General features: G+C 42.8%; 1 protein-coding gene across 6 annotated transcripts in view; it reads left to right on the forward strand.

Annotated features, from left to right (window-relative positions):
• The window catches only part of zgc:158464 (uncharacterized protein LOC791139 homolog), a 95,648-nt gene that overhangs the window by 52,094 nt on the left and 25,777 nt on the right, over positions 1 to 17,777 (forward strand). For 4 of the 6 annotated variants that reach the window (XM_018666787.2, XM_018666785.2, XM_018666786.2 and 1 more), the window contains exons 3-4: positions 15,565 to 15,783; positions 16,741 to 16,839. In XM_018666787.2, the coding sequence (XP_018522303.1) occupies positions 15,565 to 15,783; positions 16,741 to 16,839 (318 nt within the window). The remainder of the gene's footprint in view (positions 1 to 15,564; positions 15,784 to 16,740; positions 16,840 to 17,777) is intronic. The other 2 variants (XM_018666788.2, XM_018666790.2) reach the window with 1 other exon arrangement.

The raw sequence follows: 17,777 nt of genomic DNA on the forward strand, positions 1-17,777 counted from the left end.
CGTTTCAACACAATGCTTCTTTTTTTCTTGTTTGAGGTGAAGGTTGTTCATGGCCTTGATTTGTGGATGATTTAAAGTGAACTCTTCAGAGGGGTTTATTTTGATTGATTCCATCTCCCTATGCTTCCTCGCTACAAGAAGCTGTGTAATTACGAGGAGAGGGCCAACAAATGGCCCATGTTCAAATGAGAATCTATTGTAGGAAAAACAATAAAAACAAGCTAGTGGTGTCATTAGTTCTGCTGGGCTCCATTTTTAGAAGAGACACATACAAGGCTAATCTCATTTTCCCCTAACAGTTCTGGGAAGCCATGTGTCACCTTTCAGAAAATGTTCAGGACACCTAATCTACCATTGTCATACAATAGACCTTGATGGTGATAAATTACGCTTTTAGGACGTGAGTCTTAAGTCTTAATAGTGATCAAATGCCTCTTTCCTAATTGAATTGTCCTGCAGGCATTACACGGTCCATGTAAGTGTATCAGGACTGGAGCCAGGGGAGGCTGTAGATTCTCTGTGCTCTGTTCAAATAGACCCTGAATGGCTAATGAATGTTATTAATGAAGCCTGCTAATGCAAGCAGACAGCCATTCAAATGTAACCATTTCAAGGGAACAAAACCGTTGATGATGGAATAATCCCCCTGATCCACAACAACCGCATCATCTATTTCATTCCTTCATGTTTTTATTCATGAGTTCTTGGAGTCGTCAATATTTTTTTTTTTTAGCTGCATCTGCCGCTACTCCACTCCTTGTGTCCTATCAGGACTCACTCGTGAGCCTGAGCTCCCTGTTTCGCATACTGCCAGCGGAAAGGTCAGCCATCACTTAGCCAGCGGAGAATGTGTTTGCTGGTGCCACATCCTCCACAGTGTGTCCACAAGAATTTACACAACAGCAGTAGAAAATGTCAGCACACAGAGAGCATGGTGATAAGACGCCTCTGACATTATTCCTGTCTGCCTTGCTATGATTTAGAAGAATTAGCAGAGAACAGCCTCTCAGCAAACAAGCGTCCTAAGTGATGAATCATACTGTTTTCCTCCTGGAACGATCACAGTGCACGCACAGAAACAGGCGATGGTGACACCAAAGGAACTTGTTATTTTCTTTGGCTTCTAGTGTGTGAGGGAAAGAGTGACAAGTTCTGGAGAATCTGAGCCAGAAGAAGTTGGCCCCTCCTGTTCCTGACAGGATTCTGGTAGCTTCCTATGTCTCAGCAGGAAGTGCAAGAAGTCAGACTTTTTCGGTCTTTCATCTCCACACCCACAGGACTGGAGCCTCTGTCTTCTCTGTATGTTCAGTAGGCCGTCTCGTACACTGCTGGAACATTCTGCCTTCGTGTTTGTCAGTTTGTCTTTCTGCCTGTGTCTGTTTCACATTTCACACACACACACACAGACAGACACATATAGCCAAGCAGACACACAGTATAGACTCCCAACTCCCACTCAGCATAAATCAAAAGTCTCTTACGCTCTACCAGAGTTGGCAGAAATTGCCCCCCCCCCCCCCCGCTAACATTTCTTCATCTGCCTAATTTCCTGTCAGTCCCTTAGAGACTCCTTCTCAGCAAAAAATATGTTTTATTCATCGGAGAAAACAGAGAACCCGAGTTAGAATTACACTTGTCAGAGGTTAACAGCACAACTGCGCATAGCAGAGAGATTATGACTGTTCGACATTCAGCCACCTCACCGGTGTGGAATCCAGTGTGTGTGTGTGTGTGTGTGTGTGTGTGTGTGTGTGTGTGTGTGCTCCCTGAAGAGAGCGGATGAGCAGCAGTCGGGAGGGAGGCAGCAGGTGCAAGAATGTGTTAGCAGCTCTGAGCGGGATGGGTCTTGTCAGCCCACCCTTGGTACATTGTGAAAGGGGGGTGGTGGTGGTGGGGGGGTGTTATTGAGGTGGCGTGACGTACGTCCATTGGCGTGCGTGTGGTTGTCAGCCCCTAGTATGCACCTCATGTATTGTGTATGTATTTGTGCCAATTACATGTGCCCTCCAATGTGTGCATGTAACTACACGCCTTGTACTGTATTTGTGTGTATTCCAGCTGACCTTTCTTTAACATAGACTGGTGCAGTCGCCCACACTGCTGGAGGAGGAGAGGAATCCTGAAGCCTTCCATTTGCTGGTTCTCTCGCAGACTGAATTCCAGGCTAACAGCAGATATGCAGCCTCGTGAGGCCCGGGCCTGGTATTTTAGACCTCAGTAATGGATGGTTTTATTCTACAAGGTGGAGTTTTTAGTATGTGTGTATCTCTTTGTGTGTACGCGTATGTTTGCGCATGTGAATAATTATAGTAGAAAATGAGCGGTGTGCCATTCCTTCCCAGTAGCATGACGTATAGAGGGAGATGGCTTAGATCAACACTGGCATTCCTTTACGAAACGCGCTCGGCAGCTGCTCGTAACCCTGTGATAACACGCTCGCTGCCCTCGCGACAGAATGAGCTCCATCCTGCTCAACTGTTGGACTCTTTGTGTTTTGCTTGCATTCACATTTTGTGAAAGGGATCTTGGCAATGGAGTAGGCATTCCTGCTGGGGTTGAAGGAAGCGGCCAAACCGCATCGAGGATGATTGCACTCCTGAGGGAAAGAGCGGATGCAGTGGGAGAATGAAACCTAGTTGGGCACATCACTACTGCATGTTCACCGCCTGCAATGGCTCCCTCTCTTCCTTTCAGCCATAATAATAAAAAAAAGGTTAATTGTTTGTCCTCTTTCAATCACCTTCACTAGCCAGTTTTTCTCTCTGGCTTTTAAAGTATTCAAAGAATAGATTTCCTAACACATCCATACATTTTGTCAGAGCATGGTCAAGAGTTAATGACACAAGCACTTCTCCTGACTTGTATTATGACATTAACTTCTTCTGCTACGTCAGTGGTGTGATCCATAGCTTGGCACTCTTATCAAGCTCCTTTTTTTTTCCACAATGGCAGCAGCACGTTATTGGATCCGGGAAAGGGATGAGGGGAAGATTACTCACTCAGCATCATCCATTTTTATTGGCCTGAGTGTTTTTACGGGATTGCCGTTGACTTTTAACTGCTGGGCGCAAAGATGCTCTATATGGGACATCACCACAACTGCAACTCCCAAACCCGATTCCAGTCAGATGTTAATAACTATTCTGCAATAGTGACACTGCTTTTTCCAAAATACTGTGCTGGCAGAGAACACTCTCAAAGCCGTAGTTTCATTAGTGGTATTTTTTGGGACTTGGGCTATAAAAGTCAGCAGCGCGCTGATGGATGTTTGGCAGAGTTTCCCCACGAGACTAGCGGTGCTGCCGTTGCTGCTTGTGAGGTTGGTGGAGGAGCCCACGTGGCACGCTGCAGCCACATGTCTGGGGCCCAGCCAACAAAGAGCCATCATAAAACTCAGGCATGGGGCCTGGCACGGCATACACTGACATAGTATTATTACTGTATAATCCTGTGAAAGCTGTGAGCACTAATGAAGGCAGCCATGTTTGTCCTTCTTATGCCACTTTTTTTTTTTTTTTTGGCAGGATTGAGATTTTTTTCAAGTCATTATAAAAATATGATGAGGTTGATCCGATTTATTGGTGTAAGACATGAGTAGTATTGACTTTAATATTTAACCATGTTCTATGAAAATAAAAGGAAGAAGGAACTATTACACAAGAGCAAGAACTTTACATTACAATTATATAATATGTTATCCAAAACAAACAGTGTAAATGGTTGAGAACACAGTAGCTGTGTTGAAAAAAAGACAGATATCAGACTTCTGCTGCAGATATATCATATTTGCAGAAGCAAGCCTTCAAAATTAAATATGCTAATGCCAGTGACTTTTCCATTACAAGCTTTTATTGGCATAGCAGTACTTTAACCTGAGGTCACTAAGGTATAAGCCAAAAATCTTTAACACTAATTCCCACACGCCATCAATCAGCAGGCCCTAAACCAGTCTCACTCCTGCAGTATATGAACTACTCTGTGTAATATCCTATGTAGGAATGGCAGTACTGCAGGAGGTGTTGAAGGATTTGCTCATTAGCCAGCGATAGAACTAGTTTAGTCAAGGTTTACATTGCAGCTTGTTTTTCTGTGGGTAATCAGTTTTGTTTACAAGAGCTCATTTTCCACAGTGCACCCTCGGGGTCGATTTGCATGCATTGTTCAGTCTTCTGGAGTTTTTGTTGTGTGTTTGACTCATTAAGGAAAATGAGCTCACCTTTTATGGGACAGCTTTTTTGTGGAGTGTGAATAAAGCAAATTTGAAGAAGATTTGTATTAGGAACTTCACTTGGAAAGACACTAAACTGATGTTTTGTTACGTGTTGTCGCAGTGCACTCATATTGTTTGCAGGATTCGTGTTATGTTTTTTTGTGTGTGTGTATTTGTTGTATGTCACCATAAGCACATATCACTGTTAAGTAGTTTACCAGTAAATCAGCCTCAGTCAGCCAAACAACATAAATTCACAACAGTACTAAAATGTATTCCTGTCTTTTCAACCAAAATGACATCCCCTCTTTTTCTGTGTTGCGTTTTGTCTTGTTTACTCCTCAGGGGCAGGTGCTCCGCAGTACTGATATGTAAGCCTTTCCCATGAATTTTAAAAGCCTTTGATTAACAGTGAGCCATGTGAGGAACTAATGAAATTCCAGAAATGCATCCCTTGTAAAAAATTATGCATCATCCCATGCAGTGTGTCAAATATTGACTGAAATGCCAACAAGGGATCTAGAATTTAGATTTTGATACTGCGTGACAAATCAATCAAATGGCTTATGAGACTAATGAAATGTCAATGTGAAGACAATGTAATGACAAACTTTTTCAGATTTTATTAAAACAGAAAAGATTTTAATAAAAAACAAAATTCAGTACATTTCTGTCACATGCTTGCTCCAGTGTTTTGGACAGGTTTACGACCTGCAAACAAATGAGACAGAATAATCATCATGGGCAGGATTTAATCATAAAAAACAATATGCTGAAGCTTTTTTTTCACATAATTTTTAGTTACATCCACTAGATGTTGATATTTTTGTCAGCAATATAAAGCAGAAAACACATCTCATTTCAACACTGTGTAGCCTACTTCTGAAAGATGCTAAAAATCCAGCTCATCCAAAAAGATAAGGTTTTGCATACCTGCCATGTCTTCGGAGCAACAATGGTGCAGAAGAAAATAATGCAAATGACCATCTGCTGCTCTGTGTTTGTTCCTCCAATCTGTACTGTATGTGGACAGGTCTACACTCAATTGCACCTGTGTGTAGCTTGGATAGCATATTTGTGCCAACTGGTTGGCATGTGGGTAAAACACAGATGAAAATGAGGAGAAGCTGTGGGAGTACATAAGACTTTTTCTATTCTCTGTTTGTCTGTTCAAACAGATGGTAAAAGCAAAGACAAAAGGCGATACACGTTTGCTTGCATCTGTCAGAACATATAATGGCCTTTACATTATGTCTGCTTATCTCAGTTTTCTTTGTTAAGTTGTGACATTATAGCTAGATCATATTTCATGTGCCCCACTCTGCACTGGTCCGTCTGACCTGTCAGAGTGAATCAGGTTGGACAGAGCTGAGAGGTCTGACTGGGACTCCAGAAGCTTCTCTCTGGGCTCTCTGATGTCTGATCTAATGGAAGCTGAAGAGGACAGACACACACACACACACAGTAGCACTGCAGAATTGTAGTCCTGTGCTGTTCACTGGGTACAGATACACTGCGACAGAGACCAGAGTGGACAGACAGTGTTTAGACAGAGCAGTAGAGGGGTGAAGCTTATTATATTTATCATTATGAACAAGGATTTCATATTTAGTTCTGTTTTTTTTTGCCAAGTGCACATGTGTGAACAAAAGCTAAGCTGGAGTAAACAACAATACAGCCTCAAGCTGTAGCCAGACACTTGTACAGTAGGTTTTAATTAGGCTGTGGCTAATTGCAGAGTCTCATATCTGATAGTTGGACTGAGTGCATTGGATGTCAGAAATAGGGCCATTTGTCTGGCTTCATTTTTTCTGCTTTTTATAGAAGCACAAGCTGAATAAAATTCAGCAGTAAGCTACATGCTGTGTTCTGGCCAACTGAAAAGAAATGATTCAACACCAGAGAAATGCCCGACTGATTAAGTTATAAATTGTTGCTGCCCTCAGATTTTGTAAGTTCATTTTTAAAAATGCTTTATATTCATTTTGGCAAAATACACATCATTCGCTATATTTGTAATTCCATAAAGATAATTCAGTCTGCAGAAATTCAATAATTTTATGAGCTAAGGACATGAGTTGCCTTCTAATTAAATTAAATTAAATTAAACTTTAAAGTTTAATATCATATTTTATAAAAGTAAATGCTAACTTCTTTCAAATAATGGTCGGCAGATTTTTGCATTATAACCTAGATGTGCTGGGGCTACTCACAGAATTCTCTCAGTGTTCACTGACCTAACAACACCTTTGCAAAACATCCAGTTGAGGCTTAACCTCTCCTTTTGTACAAAAGCCCATTAGTGTTTCCCATTGTTTAATCTGTTGGCGTTCATGTTGTGTTTTATTCGCTCAAATGCCAGGTGACGGAGGTTAGATCACATACAGTCATGTAAACAGTGTTAGCAGCTTACCATGGTAATCCACCCTTACTGTATTTACCCTCTCCTCATATCCTAGTCATGTGGGGAGCACCTACCAGGAGGCGGCATTCATGTGAAGGTCAAAACAGCACGCACATAGAGAGAGTCTGAGGTCACTGCTGTGTAACTATTTGCATTGCCAGAGCCCTGCTAATGCACGTTTCCCAGAGGACATGCACGTCCTCCGGACTGGAAGGATTGGTAAACAGGTCACAATGCTGCTCCAGCAGAAGTAGCCATCTCGGATAAAGGGAACAAATCAATACCAAGCGTTCCAGCGTCTCCCTATCTCTCTCCCTTCTAGCCAAAAGAAGCAACAGCTTCTTTTTTTTGACATAATGAATATTTATGCTTCTCTGTTGAAGTAGTTACACTATATTTTTCTAATTTGCTTCAGTTTCCTCCTCATTTTATGCTTGATGTGGCTCATAATGAGCTTCGACTTTGAAGTTCAGGAATAGTAAGAGTGGCATTATGCTTTATTTTTTAAGTGCTCATGGGGTGTATTTGTAAAAGCCGCTGCAGTTTAATCTTGCCGGCATATTACTAATAGTAAAACTGAGGTCATACAAAGTTCAACTTGTGTAACATTGCCACAAGAAAAAATTGTCTTCTGTCCTCTGTTTGTAACCCAGTTTGTGAGTAAAATATGTCAGCGTTTCAGCGTGCATCCATCTCCACTAATGAGAGACAGCCCAAGGAGAGTACAGTGACTGTCATCTCCGCTCAGCGTGGAGGTGATAGAACTTAATTTCCCTCAGATTTCTCGGCAGCGGCTTCTCTCTGCATTGTTGTGCTGCAGGGAGAGATTATCGGATTATCGCACAATAAGGAAAAACATCGAGAAAAAAAGGGGGAGGAAGACTTAAAAGTATGAAATTCTTCCCACTCGCAGCAAGGCGCCTATTTAAGTGTACAGCTGTGTATGCTTGGCTTTGTTTGAGGGCTGAGCTTTGCTGATGGTTGTTGAGGAAAAAATGGTTGGAGATCCAAGCATCAGGATGAACTCAAGTTACCCACTAAGAGCTACTGACAGTGTCCAGTTTTAGAAACATCCTTAAACAAGATACCAAGACATGGCTTGCTCAGGCGTTCTAAAAGCTGAAATATAAATGCCTATAGTTGTGTAGCTGTGAATCACATGTATGACCCCTGTCTGACCTGTGTCTGTATTATATCAAGGCCTGTGTTACAAGACTTCCCCTGTGCCACAAATAGGACTTTTCTCTCTCTTATCATCTCTTTCTCAACTCTCTTCTCTTTCCAGCAGAAAAGAGTAGAATGAACAGTCTTGACATCCCCTAGGGGAATGTGAACTGGTTGAAGGTTGAGGCAGCGAGGTGGTGGGGGTGCGAGTGTGTCTTTGCTGACTGTTGCTGCAGGCCTATCACCATTAATGGGCTATTGACCCCCCTTGGGGTGGGGGCATGAAGTGACTATTCATCACAGCCACATCCGCGTGTCATCAGACCCCTTTGTCCCCCCTCCTCTGCGACCACACAGGCAGATTAGGCATCATGACAAGAGGCACTCATGGCCAACTCATCTTTCCTCTCCTCTCCTCTCCTTGCTTCTCTCTGTTTATCTCCTCTCCTTCTTCCCAGTTCACTTCCCAGAACCAATCCCATCCCCATGCTGTCTTCCCCTTCCAGCAGCCATACACAACCTGAACTCTGGGTGCACTCTCCTCTAATCCACCGCCAGTCTTATCTCAGCTCAGGAACAATAGCCACAGAGCAAGCACAGCTCAGAACCGCAGCCTGCAGAAAAATAGCTCCACTCCCACAAGGCTGTGGGCCCCTCTGCATCCAACAGCGTCAGCCAAGCAGCCTGTCACTGCTTCACATTAAGTCCTCCTCACTGTGTGTCGAGAAAAGATTCCAGCTTCTGTGTGTTTGACCGTCGTCCAAATGGAATTTCTATTACTGCAGTGCAATCGACGGCAACGGCAAAATGACTAATCACATCTGTACTCGCTGTCGCCTTGTCAGTATGCTGATCTACCGCTCGTCTTTTTGTTTGTTCACTGCGGAGCTGCATGAGTTAGCTGTGAGGGCTATTCTGTGATTCATGTAGGTAGACGGGCACCTTTCCAAGCCGCTGTCCCAATTCATCTTTTGTTAATGAGCTTTCACCTCAGTCCTAACGAGCTATAATTGCAATCGCGCCCCACATAGGATCAATGGCACCGTCCATGCAGTGGCCCTGCAGTGGACAGGCATTTACATAGGTGAGGCATTGCCAGTGTAACACAGTGAGGCAGGATCAAATCACAGGGAGTCCCTCAACTGTGTTACATCATCCCATGTTAAACAGCAAATCTAGTTAATTACTCATTACTAGACTCCAGACTTTGTTAATTAGCTATTCTTTCAGTGATAACAGGAAACTCGATTCCGTCTTCAGCTTGTCTGTGTTCAGGGCTTGACCTCATGTTGTTTCTGAAAGGTTGAATTCAGCTTCTGTTTTAAACCATGGCTCTAGAGATAGCACTGTCTGTCTCATGGTCTGCAGATCGGCCCAACACTTAAGGTCCAGACTGAAATATCTTGACGACTGTTGGATGGATTTCAGTTAAGTAAGTTGGAAAGCTCCCTCTCATTTAATACAAGTATACTGCACGTAACAGCAGTGGTCTCTTGATATTGAACCTAATAAGTTATAGTTTTTTTCCATCTATAGTGAGCCTTAAAAGTGATTTGTGTTCATTAGCTGCTGGATATGGAAAGCTTTTCACTGCTGTGCATATTATTATTCTCTCCACTATCTCCTTGTGTCTGTGTCTCCCACTCTCTCTTCCCATCACTCTCCTCGACTTCCTGTCGCAGTCTCTTTGTTTATTTCTCCCTCTGTGACAAACTTGCATCACCTAGCCTGTCTCTAATTTTCATATTTTCCCCCTCCCTTTCTCTATTCACTCGCTGTTGCTCTTTGTCTCTTTCTTTTTTGATCCATCCCCTCTGTCTCCCTCTGACGCTAACCTATCTTCCTCTCTCTCTGTCTCTGTTACTATGTCTGGCTTACTTCCGTCATCACCCACCTACTTCTTGTTTTCTGCTTTGTGTATGTTTTCTCTTTAGGCTTACTCTCCTGCTCCCGAAAGGGAATGAATCCATATACATGTCAGCGTGTTGTGGAAGACACTCTTCAGCTTCTATTCCCTCAGGCCATCTGGGGGGACAGCAAATTTACACATACACGAGTGCACACACCCACACAGGCATGCCTTCACTAGGATATTACATGTGACTGGTTACACAGTGCTTAACTCTTCTTTAATGTTCTTGGTTCTCTGTTTCTACATTATGTCCATGAACAAATGAATGAACATTTGTGGCTTGTTAGAAATACCATTTAGATAAATTTCCTAAGATTAGCTCACTGAGGCGACCCAGCTCTTTGAGTCTGCCCAAAAGCGCCACTCACTATGTGTCATTTGTCTGTCGAGAAGTATGGCTCCTGGCAGAAAAGGCATTTATAAGAAAGCACAAACCAAAAATAGTGTAGCAAGACCCAAAATACTCTTCTCTCTGGGCCAAAGCAGGAATAGACTTTGTCTCAGCTTTGGCTTCCAGGCATCCCGAAAGTATATATATATGTGTGTGACAGGCAGGCAGAGGCCTCAGAGTGTACCCACCACAAGCTTGGCACAGTGTGAGCCAGGAGGAGGAAGAAGGAGACGGAGAGAACAAACGGCATTGCTGCTTTTGTTCTGTCTGCGGGAGGCTGATGGAGACGCAGCAGCGCACAGACACACAAGCCCAGACGCACGTCCTCCTTGCAAATGGACGAACCTGTCATGTTCACAGATAGACCGGAGCATGACTGGAAAAGTCTTGATTGCAGACACTTTACACATTGTCTCTAAATATCAAATCAAGTAAAAAATGTTGACATTGTGCAGGCTGTAGAAAAGACATACAGCAGAAGTGCACATGCTAATTTATTCCTTTTGTCTATGCCGCTTTTGTTTCTTGAAGACACTATGAGACATGAAAATGAAATCAGAATTGGAGCAATATGTGAGCACAAAGCCGACAGGGTTGTTTTGTCTTTGCTTATCACAACTATTCTCCCAGAGGTCTGTGGGGAACAGTTGGCGGCGAAAGCCTCGCCTCAGCTCCACTCATGGAAGCGGAATGACACTCGGTAGCAGGCCGCCACAGGTCAAGGAGCAAACACCTTCACTTGTCAGCCAGCTCTTTGATTGACACACAATACCTGTGGGTGGCCCGTTATATGGCTAAAATCCCTGACTGGTTCCTTTAGATCGACACTGTTTGCTGTTCGCAGAACTGGGCAATCAAACAGAATGAAATCAAAGCTACATAAATATCTCACTGCTGCATACAAGCCTTTCTGCAGAGGCTATGTAAATCAGACCTGTGTGTGAATCATAAAGGATCTACAGTGTGATTTATCTTTTTGTCTGTGTAATGTATATTCAGTTACCTATTTCACTGCAGAGATCCTCCTTGTTAATAACTAATCTAGCTGAAATAATAAGGTTCAAGATTTCTTCAAAAGTGACTCTGTTGGTGGAGCAGGCGGAGCAAATCCTTGAAGCCCATGTATTTTCTGGCCATTGTTTTCCTGGGGTGTAAAGTCAATTGCATTTAATCCTTCACTAGTGCACAAGAGATCCCCTCAATCAAATCCAGATATTCACTGTGCCCCTGCAAGAGCTTCGCAGCAGCAAAGTCTCTGGCTCAGTGGGAGTGTGGGTGGGTGGCAGTCAACCAGAGAGACAGATAAATGTGTTTTTCCTTAACATATTAGAAGCTTTAAGCAATAAAAGCACAGTTATGCAGTTGTTTGCTACTTTCTCGCAAATGCAATCACTTTTACTGGTTGGCAGTAATTGAGCAGGAGGAGGAATAAGGAGTGGTCTGGATGATGAGGGTGAGATGGCCTGGTCAGTCCTTTATGTGCAGCAGGATGCGGCTGCCAGGTTGGTTGGAGTTAATGTTTTTTGATTTAATCCAGAGCTCTCTTCCTGCCCTTGCACTGCCATGGTAATTTGCCCAGAGGGCTCCTCCTGTAGTAAGTGGAACAGGAGCCTCCCTGGATTTATTGCAAGAAGTATATTCCTCTCTCTCCCATAGGATTAATCTCTCCTGTTTGTGAACCAGAGAGAAAGACGATAACAAAGACTGGATCTGTCACTCGTTTCAAAGCTTAACGTGTCTCCTCATTGCTTCTGATTTTTCACTCACATGTGGAAACCGACATTCAACGGACTCGTGCTTTACAGTTGAGGTTTTATGACAGCCACTATCTATGTCTTTTCTCATTAGGGAGAAATGGTTCTTAGCTCGAATGCAGCTGTTTGGTTCTCAGCAGTATGCTCTGCTGTCCCCGCACTCATCTTTTTTAGTGGCACTAAACAGATGGTTGTGGTCAGTGCTGCTACCGCTGCTACATGGCTGTTGAAACCCTGTTGAGAGCAGCACACTGTAGAAGTTTAATTGTTGCTTAAAATACTTGAAGCACTCAGAACTTTGGAGGAACAGCCCATTATTTTTAGCAGCATCACATGTCTTTCTTGCTGGTGCTTATGAAATACATGAATGAAAAATTGGGAAAATAAATCAGATTTTGCAAACTTCTTTGGGGGCATGAATGTAGGGGTTGCAAAGGCCAAGAAGGCAAGGAGCAAAAGGCAAAAGAGAGGAAGTGCAGCATCTGGACAGGAACTCTGACATCCGGGGAAGGGGAGGTACGAGGTACATCAAGGGAGGGTGTGGTGCCTGACCTCTCACCCTAAACAGAGGGTAGAGGTCAAAGGCGGAAGATAGACTGCAGCTGTGTAGCAACATGTAACCGTGCTGTCATGCCAATCACTGTAATTTGCCTAGACGGATGTGTCCCCACCCACTTTACCAAGCATGCCTCAACAGGAGCTGACAGAAAGAAAAGAGGGAAGGATGGAAGGAAACAAGGAAGGAAGGGACGTTAGAAGGAAGAAAGAATTCAGAACAGTGGGAGGGAGGGAAGGGGGGGATCAACAAGACTCCTATCTCCTCACACAAGGCCTCATTCTTGGGAGCTAGCAGGTAGTCTTAATCTACCGCAGCAGTTTATCGAAGGCAGCGTGCCTCCAATTAAAGGGTTCTTCCCACAAGATTTACTCACCACCTCACCAATAATACTCCCCCCTCTCCCGTTTACCCCGTATGGCAGCCTCACTTTGCGTCTTTCACCCTCTTCCAGAGCTATTTGTTCTTCTGCGGGGGAGGTAGGATCCAATCACGGCAGGATCTCGTAATACCAAGTCTTTTAACTGCTAAGATCAAAGAGTGTGAATTTGACTAATGCGGGATTACGCTGAGATACGGGACCTGGCAGCCTCACCTCAGTCCACCCCTCCACCTCTACCACCAGCGGCGGGTAGCTCCATTAGGCTCAACGCATTGCTCATTTTTCCGCAAGAGCTCCCTTGGGCTAAGAGGCAATTATGCAGTAGTGTGGCATAATATTTCATTCTCTTCACATTGCATTACTCTATGGTGGTGCTGGCCGCTAACAGCTTCATGTGGCCCAGGAGGAAGGGTGCAGGCTGCTAACAACTTCATATGAGTAGAGGGAGATTGAAGAGGGGAGGAGGGGGAGGAGGAAAGGGGAGAAGAGGAGAGTTCTCAAGGGCACGATGCTTCATTAGGAGTCAGGTCTGTTTCACCTTCCACATGGAGGGAAAAAAGGGTTTGCATGCATTCTAGCTTAGCTCTGCTGGTGTTAAGTAGATTTACAATGTTGAAGAAACACAAAATCATGAATATATCAGATTCAAGATTATAAACATTATATGTAACATTTAAAGAAAAAGAGTCACATTCAGGCAATGTGTTGAAATGGTAACATGATAAAGCAGCAGCGAGTTATTCTGTATTCCTCAGAAATGCAATTTTGAAAGAATTTTAAAATCTGATTTTAATATTTCCTTCTGCAGCATCCTTTAGGAGAAGTGTCTAGAAAAAAAACTGCTGGATAAATCGTTATGTCACAGAAAGTATGGACACAGCTCCATCTACGGACAAACCAGAGAGCTGGGAATGTTTTTAAAAAACGGAGAAACTGGTGTGCAGGTATTATCTGGTTGCATCACAGAACAAAACACGCAGGTCCCTTTCTGCAGCATGTGAAGGTTTCACAACAGATGCCATTATGCCCTCATTTGTTTTTGCCCTACCACTATGATAGATAAAATCCCCACCATATTGACAGAGTACTAGCTTTCTGGTCCAGCGATTTCTTTTCTGGCACCGTAAGTGCTCTCTCGCTCGCCATCTTTGGATGAGTGGCACATGCTGCAAAGTAGCTGCCTTTGAGAGGTTGTACTCCAAGCTGTTGAGTTGGACATTTTTATTTTCATTTTTATTTTTTACTGTAGAGGAAATCTCCTCTCTCCATCTGAGGTTATAAAACTTGTGTGAAAATTGTCCATATTGAGAAATTTGACTGCTTAAGTATGATGATGTAGGTCAATGGTTAGTTGGTCTGTCTGCCAGCCAGTTCAACACCAGAGCAACAAATCTTGATGACAATCACACAGTTTACCATGAAATTTTTCAGTATATTGTTTGTTTGTTTTTTTTCTAATAGTTTATTGTCATATTTGGTCGTAATGAACATAATAGTATTTAGTGACTGGAATTAGGGTTTTAGACTTTGAGTTTAGTTCATACTGTATGTTACCAAAATAAGGGAGTGGGAGATCTTAATTTGAAGAAAATAATCATTCTACTAACGTGTAAATGTGCACTCTTCTGCCACTGGTTTGATAGAGACACTAAATGTTGAGTTCATAGTTTTGAGGGGGAAAAGATAGAGGGAAGAAGGTGAGAGAGGAAATTGGTTCTTTCTCTCCACCTCTGTTCTGACAGAGCAGGGATATGCAGCCCGGGGCAAGGCTGTTCAGAACTGTTGTGTGATTTTTTGCCGTGCTCAGGGAGCTTACTCATTGTGCTTTTGCAGGTGCTCTGCCTCTCAACCACCCCTTCTCCCCTTATTTCAACTCTCTCATCCCTTTCCCCTGTCTCTCATCAGTTCAGCAACAAAAAACTGTCACCACGATTCTCTTCATGTGAGAGGCCCTTGCCTTACTGTTCACACCTCCCATCAGCATGCACAATTCTGCCTCCAGACTACTGCTGGTTGGGGGATTTACACTTGAGATTTAAAATGAGGACAAGAGAGAGAGAATGCCCAGAATACATTAATGTTGTGGACAGTCCCCATGATCACAACATCTGTAGCCATCTTATGCCATCATTAAGACTTGCTTGGGTTCCTGGCTTACTCTTGGTTAGTGTTCATTTAGGCGACAGTTTGACTGAGATGTATGGAGCTACTGTATAGCAAAGTTGAGGTTCCGGGTCAAGTTCACTTTTTCATTAAAGCTGAACAACACTGGGCAACTTTTGAACTGCTTCATCGGACAATTTACGACTTAAAAACATCATTTTTATCAATTTCGTACATTCTTTGACTTTATTTCTCACTTTGGCTCATTGTGCATTTATTCTGCAATGCTAAAAAAAAATACCAGCCATAAAAACTGAGAGACTTGCTGGGCTCATAGCTGCTTTCGGAGTAAATTCAACTCTTAAGCCTGCAAGGTGATGTTGTTTGTTATGGCTGTGATTCAGTTATATAATAACAAGAAGACACGTAGCTGAAACTGTGACTACAAGGCTATTTTGTCTCCCAGTCAAATCAGTTGAAATATCTTCTCACATTCATCATACATACAAGAAATGTGCAAGTCAGGCTTTACAAAATGTGTTGCTTTAGTGTCTTGTAAGTGCATCTACGGTCATAAATACTTATTTCTCATATGCTGACAGTGTTCTTCCCTGCTGAGCCATTTTCATCGGTAAAGTTTTATTTCAGGGACCTAGCAGTAATGACCAGTCTTTTTCCTTGTTTACAGAAATACGATCTTCTGGACGAGGGCCTAAGGAAGGACCGGTGAGGCAGCTGCCCCTGTACGACACGCCGTACGAGCCGGCCGAGAATGGCGGCGACTCGGACCCTGAGCGCTCGCGCTGCCCACGAGAAAGCCGACTGCCCCAGGATGACGAGCGACCCCCCGAGGAGTACGACCAGCCCTGGGAGTGGAAAAAGGAGAGGATTTCCAAAGCGTTTGCAGGTACGACAACCAGTGCCAGTACCATAGAGACGGCAGGCTGAACTTTATTATACCCAGTCAAGGTGACTAGATAACCATCAGCATATTATAGTATATAACACAAGGAGAAGAAGCTAGAATAGCAAAGAATAAAAGGATATTGGAGGAAAAAATACAGATTACCTGCTGTACTCTTTTCTTACATAATTCTTTTAGAAGTACACCTCTTCTTGAAACAGACTGAAAACAAGCTTTCTTCATCCTAATTGAAATGAAACTACACATACATAAAAATGCTAAAATCTTTCAGCTCTACCTGTTGCATAATGTTAGTTATGATGTCAAAAGCTCTCAGACAGTTAATCTGCTTATGTTCAAATTCAGTTTAGCAATGACTGCTTTTCAGTAAGGGTTGCCTTATTTAAATGTCAAGCTTTTAACACAATTAAATCTGAAACTGTTTCTTTTCTGCTTTACTAATCCAGGTGTCTGTTTTTCCAGCTCTAACAAATTTGATTATGGCTTCTCTCAGGTTTGAGGGTTCTGCTGCTGCTGCTTTTAACTCTGTTAATACTCCCTTTTTTTTCCCCCTCTGTTAAAGCACCCGCTAAGTTCATTTGCAGGTGTCCAGTATACTGCGTGCTGTTTTCATCCAACTGCTGTCTGTTTAAACTCAGTTGATGTCTGTGCTGCTCAGGGGGTGGGGGCATGATTGGTTGTGCAGGTGCATGTAGGTGCAGGTTAGTCACTGTGTTTTTAGGGCTTCAGCATGGCTAACACAGCCATAACATCAAACAGGGCTGTTCCTGGAAAGAATACGGCTTTGGAATATAAATATGCACCCCAAATTTAAAAAAAATAAAAATAAATAAAAATTAAAAAATGCCACGCCTTTTAACTGAAAATCCGCAACCCTTGAATCTATATTTCATCGCGCCTTTTCTCTTTATATTTTTTTTCTTTTTCATCCTTGAACAGCTCTGCTTTGTTATGACTGCATTAGCTACGAGGGCTCTGTAAGTGGCACTGGATCAGGTCCCCACAGAAGGAAGGACTGCACCTCTAAATCCCTCACAGGTACCAGTGGAGACGGGGCTGGGGAGTGTCTCTTGTCTGTCTGTATATATTCATGTTAGAACTATGACAGTGATGCCTGAACCCTCTGGGTTGCACTGAACCTGACAGTTTGGGGTTTATTTCTTACTTACTTACTGCACCTAGGTTGAATATGCCATCAAAATTGATGTTGCTTACATGTTCTGCAGGTTTACTGGCTCCTGTAGGATTTGATTAACAGTAAAATTAAAATGAACAGCTCTAAATTGTCATTGTCTTAAAATAAAATCTAAAAGTAGATTGAGAAAAGGTCACCTACTTCAACTGCAAAACACCTCACTTTTAACACTTCGTTGATTCGAATGACATTATCAGGATGCTACTGGTGTGATTGCCTAGTGCTTGAAGTGGACTAAAAGTGGCGCAGCCACTGTGGAAATTCTCCTCAAATCAGCCTGTCAGTGAACACGAGTTTAACAAGTGCTATAAGAGCAGTAAGCACTTCTTGGTGCTTAGAGGAAGGGGTGATGGGTTTAAGTGAGTGAATTTGTATATTTTCCCCCACCTTTAAGGGTGCTGTGAAAAGATAATAATTAACAACACATTTAGAAAAAAAAAATGAAATAGTGTATTTTCATCTTGGGATATTTTCTCTGCACAAACCTAGGGCTGACTGATGTTTAAGTGATGTCTTCTGTACTTCTGTACTCCTGTTTCCATTCTACATAAAAAGACACAAACAAACACACCTGTCAACCAATAAACACAAAGAGCCCAGCTCCAATAGAGGTGCTTTCCCAGTTACATAGTGAACATTGCATTCAAGGCATGAACCTTAGAAATGTTAACAATAACAAACATCTAAATTACCATGTTTCATCAGATTTTAGCTTAGGTGCACTAATCACACTTTTTTTTATGTATGTATTCGGTTTAAGATTCAGAAAGTGTATGTACAT

The sequence above is a fragment of the Lates calcarifer genome, linkage group LG2, assembly GCF_001640805.2.
Source record: "Lates calcarifer isolate ASB-BC8 linkage group LG2, TLL_Latcal_v3, whole genome shotgun sequence".
Lineage (NCBI taxonomy): Eukaryota > Metazoa > Chordata > Actinopteri > Centropomidae > Lates > Lates calcarifer.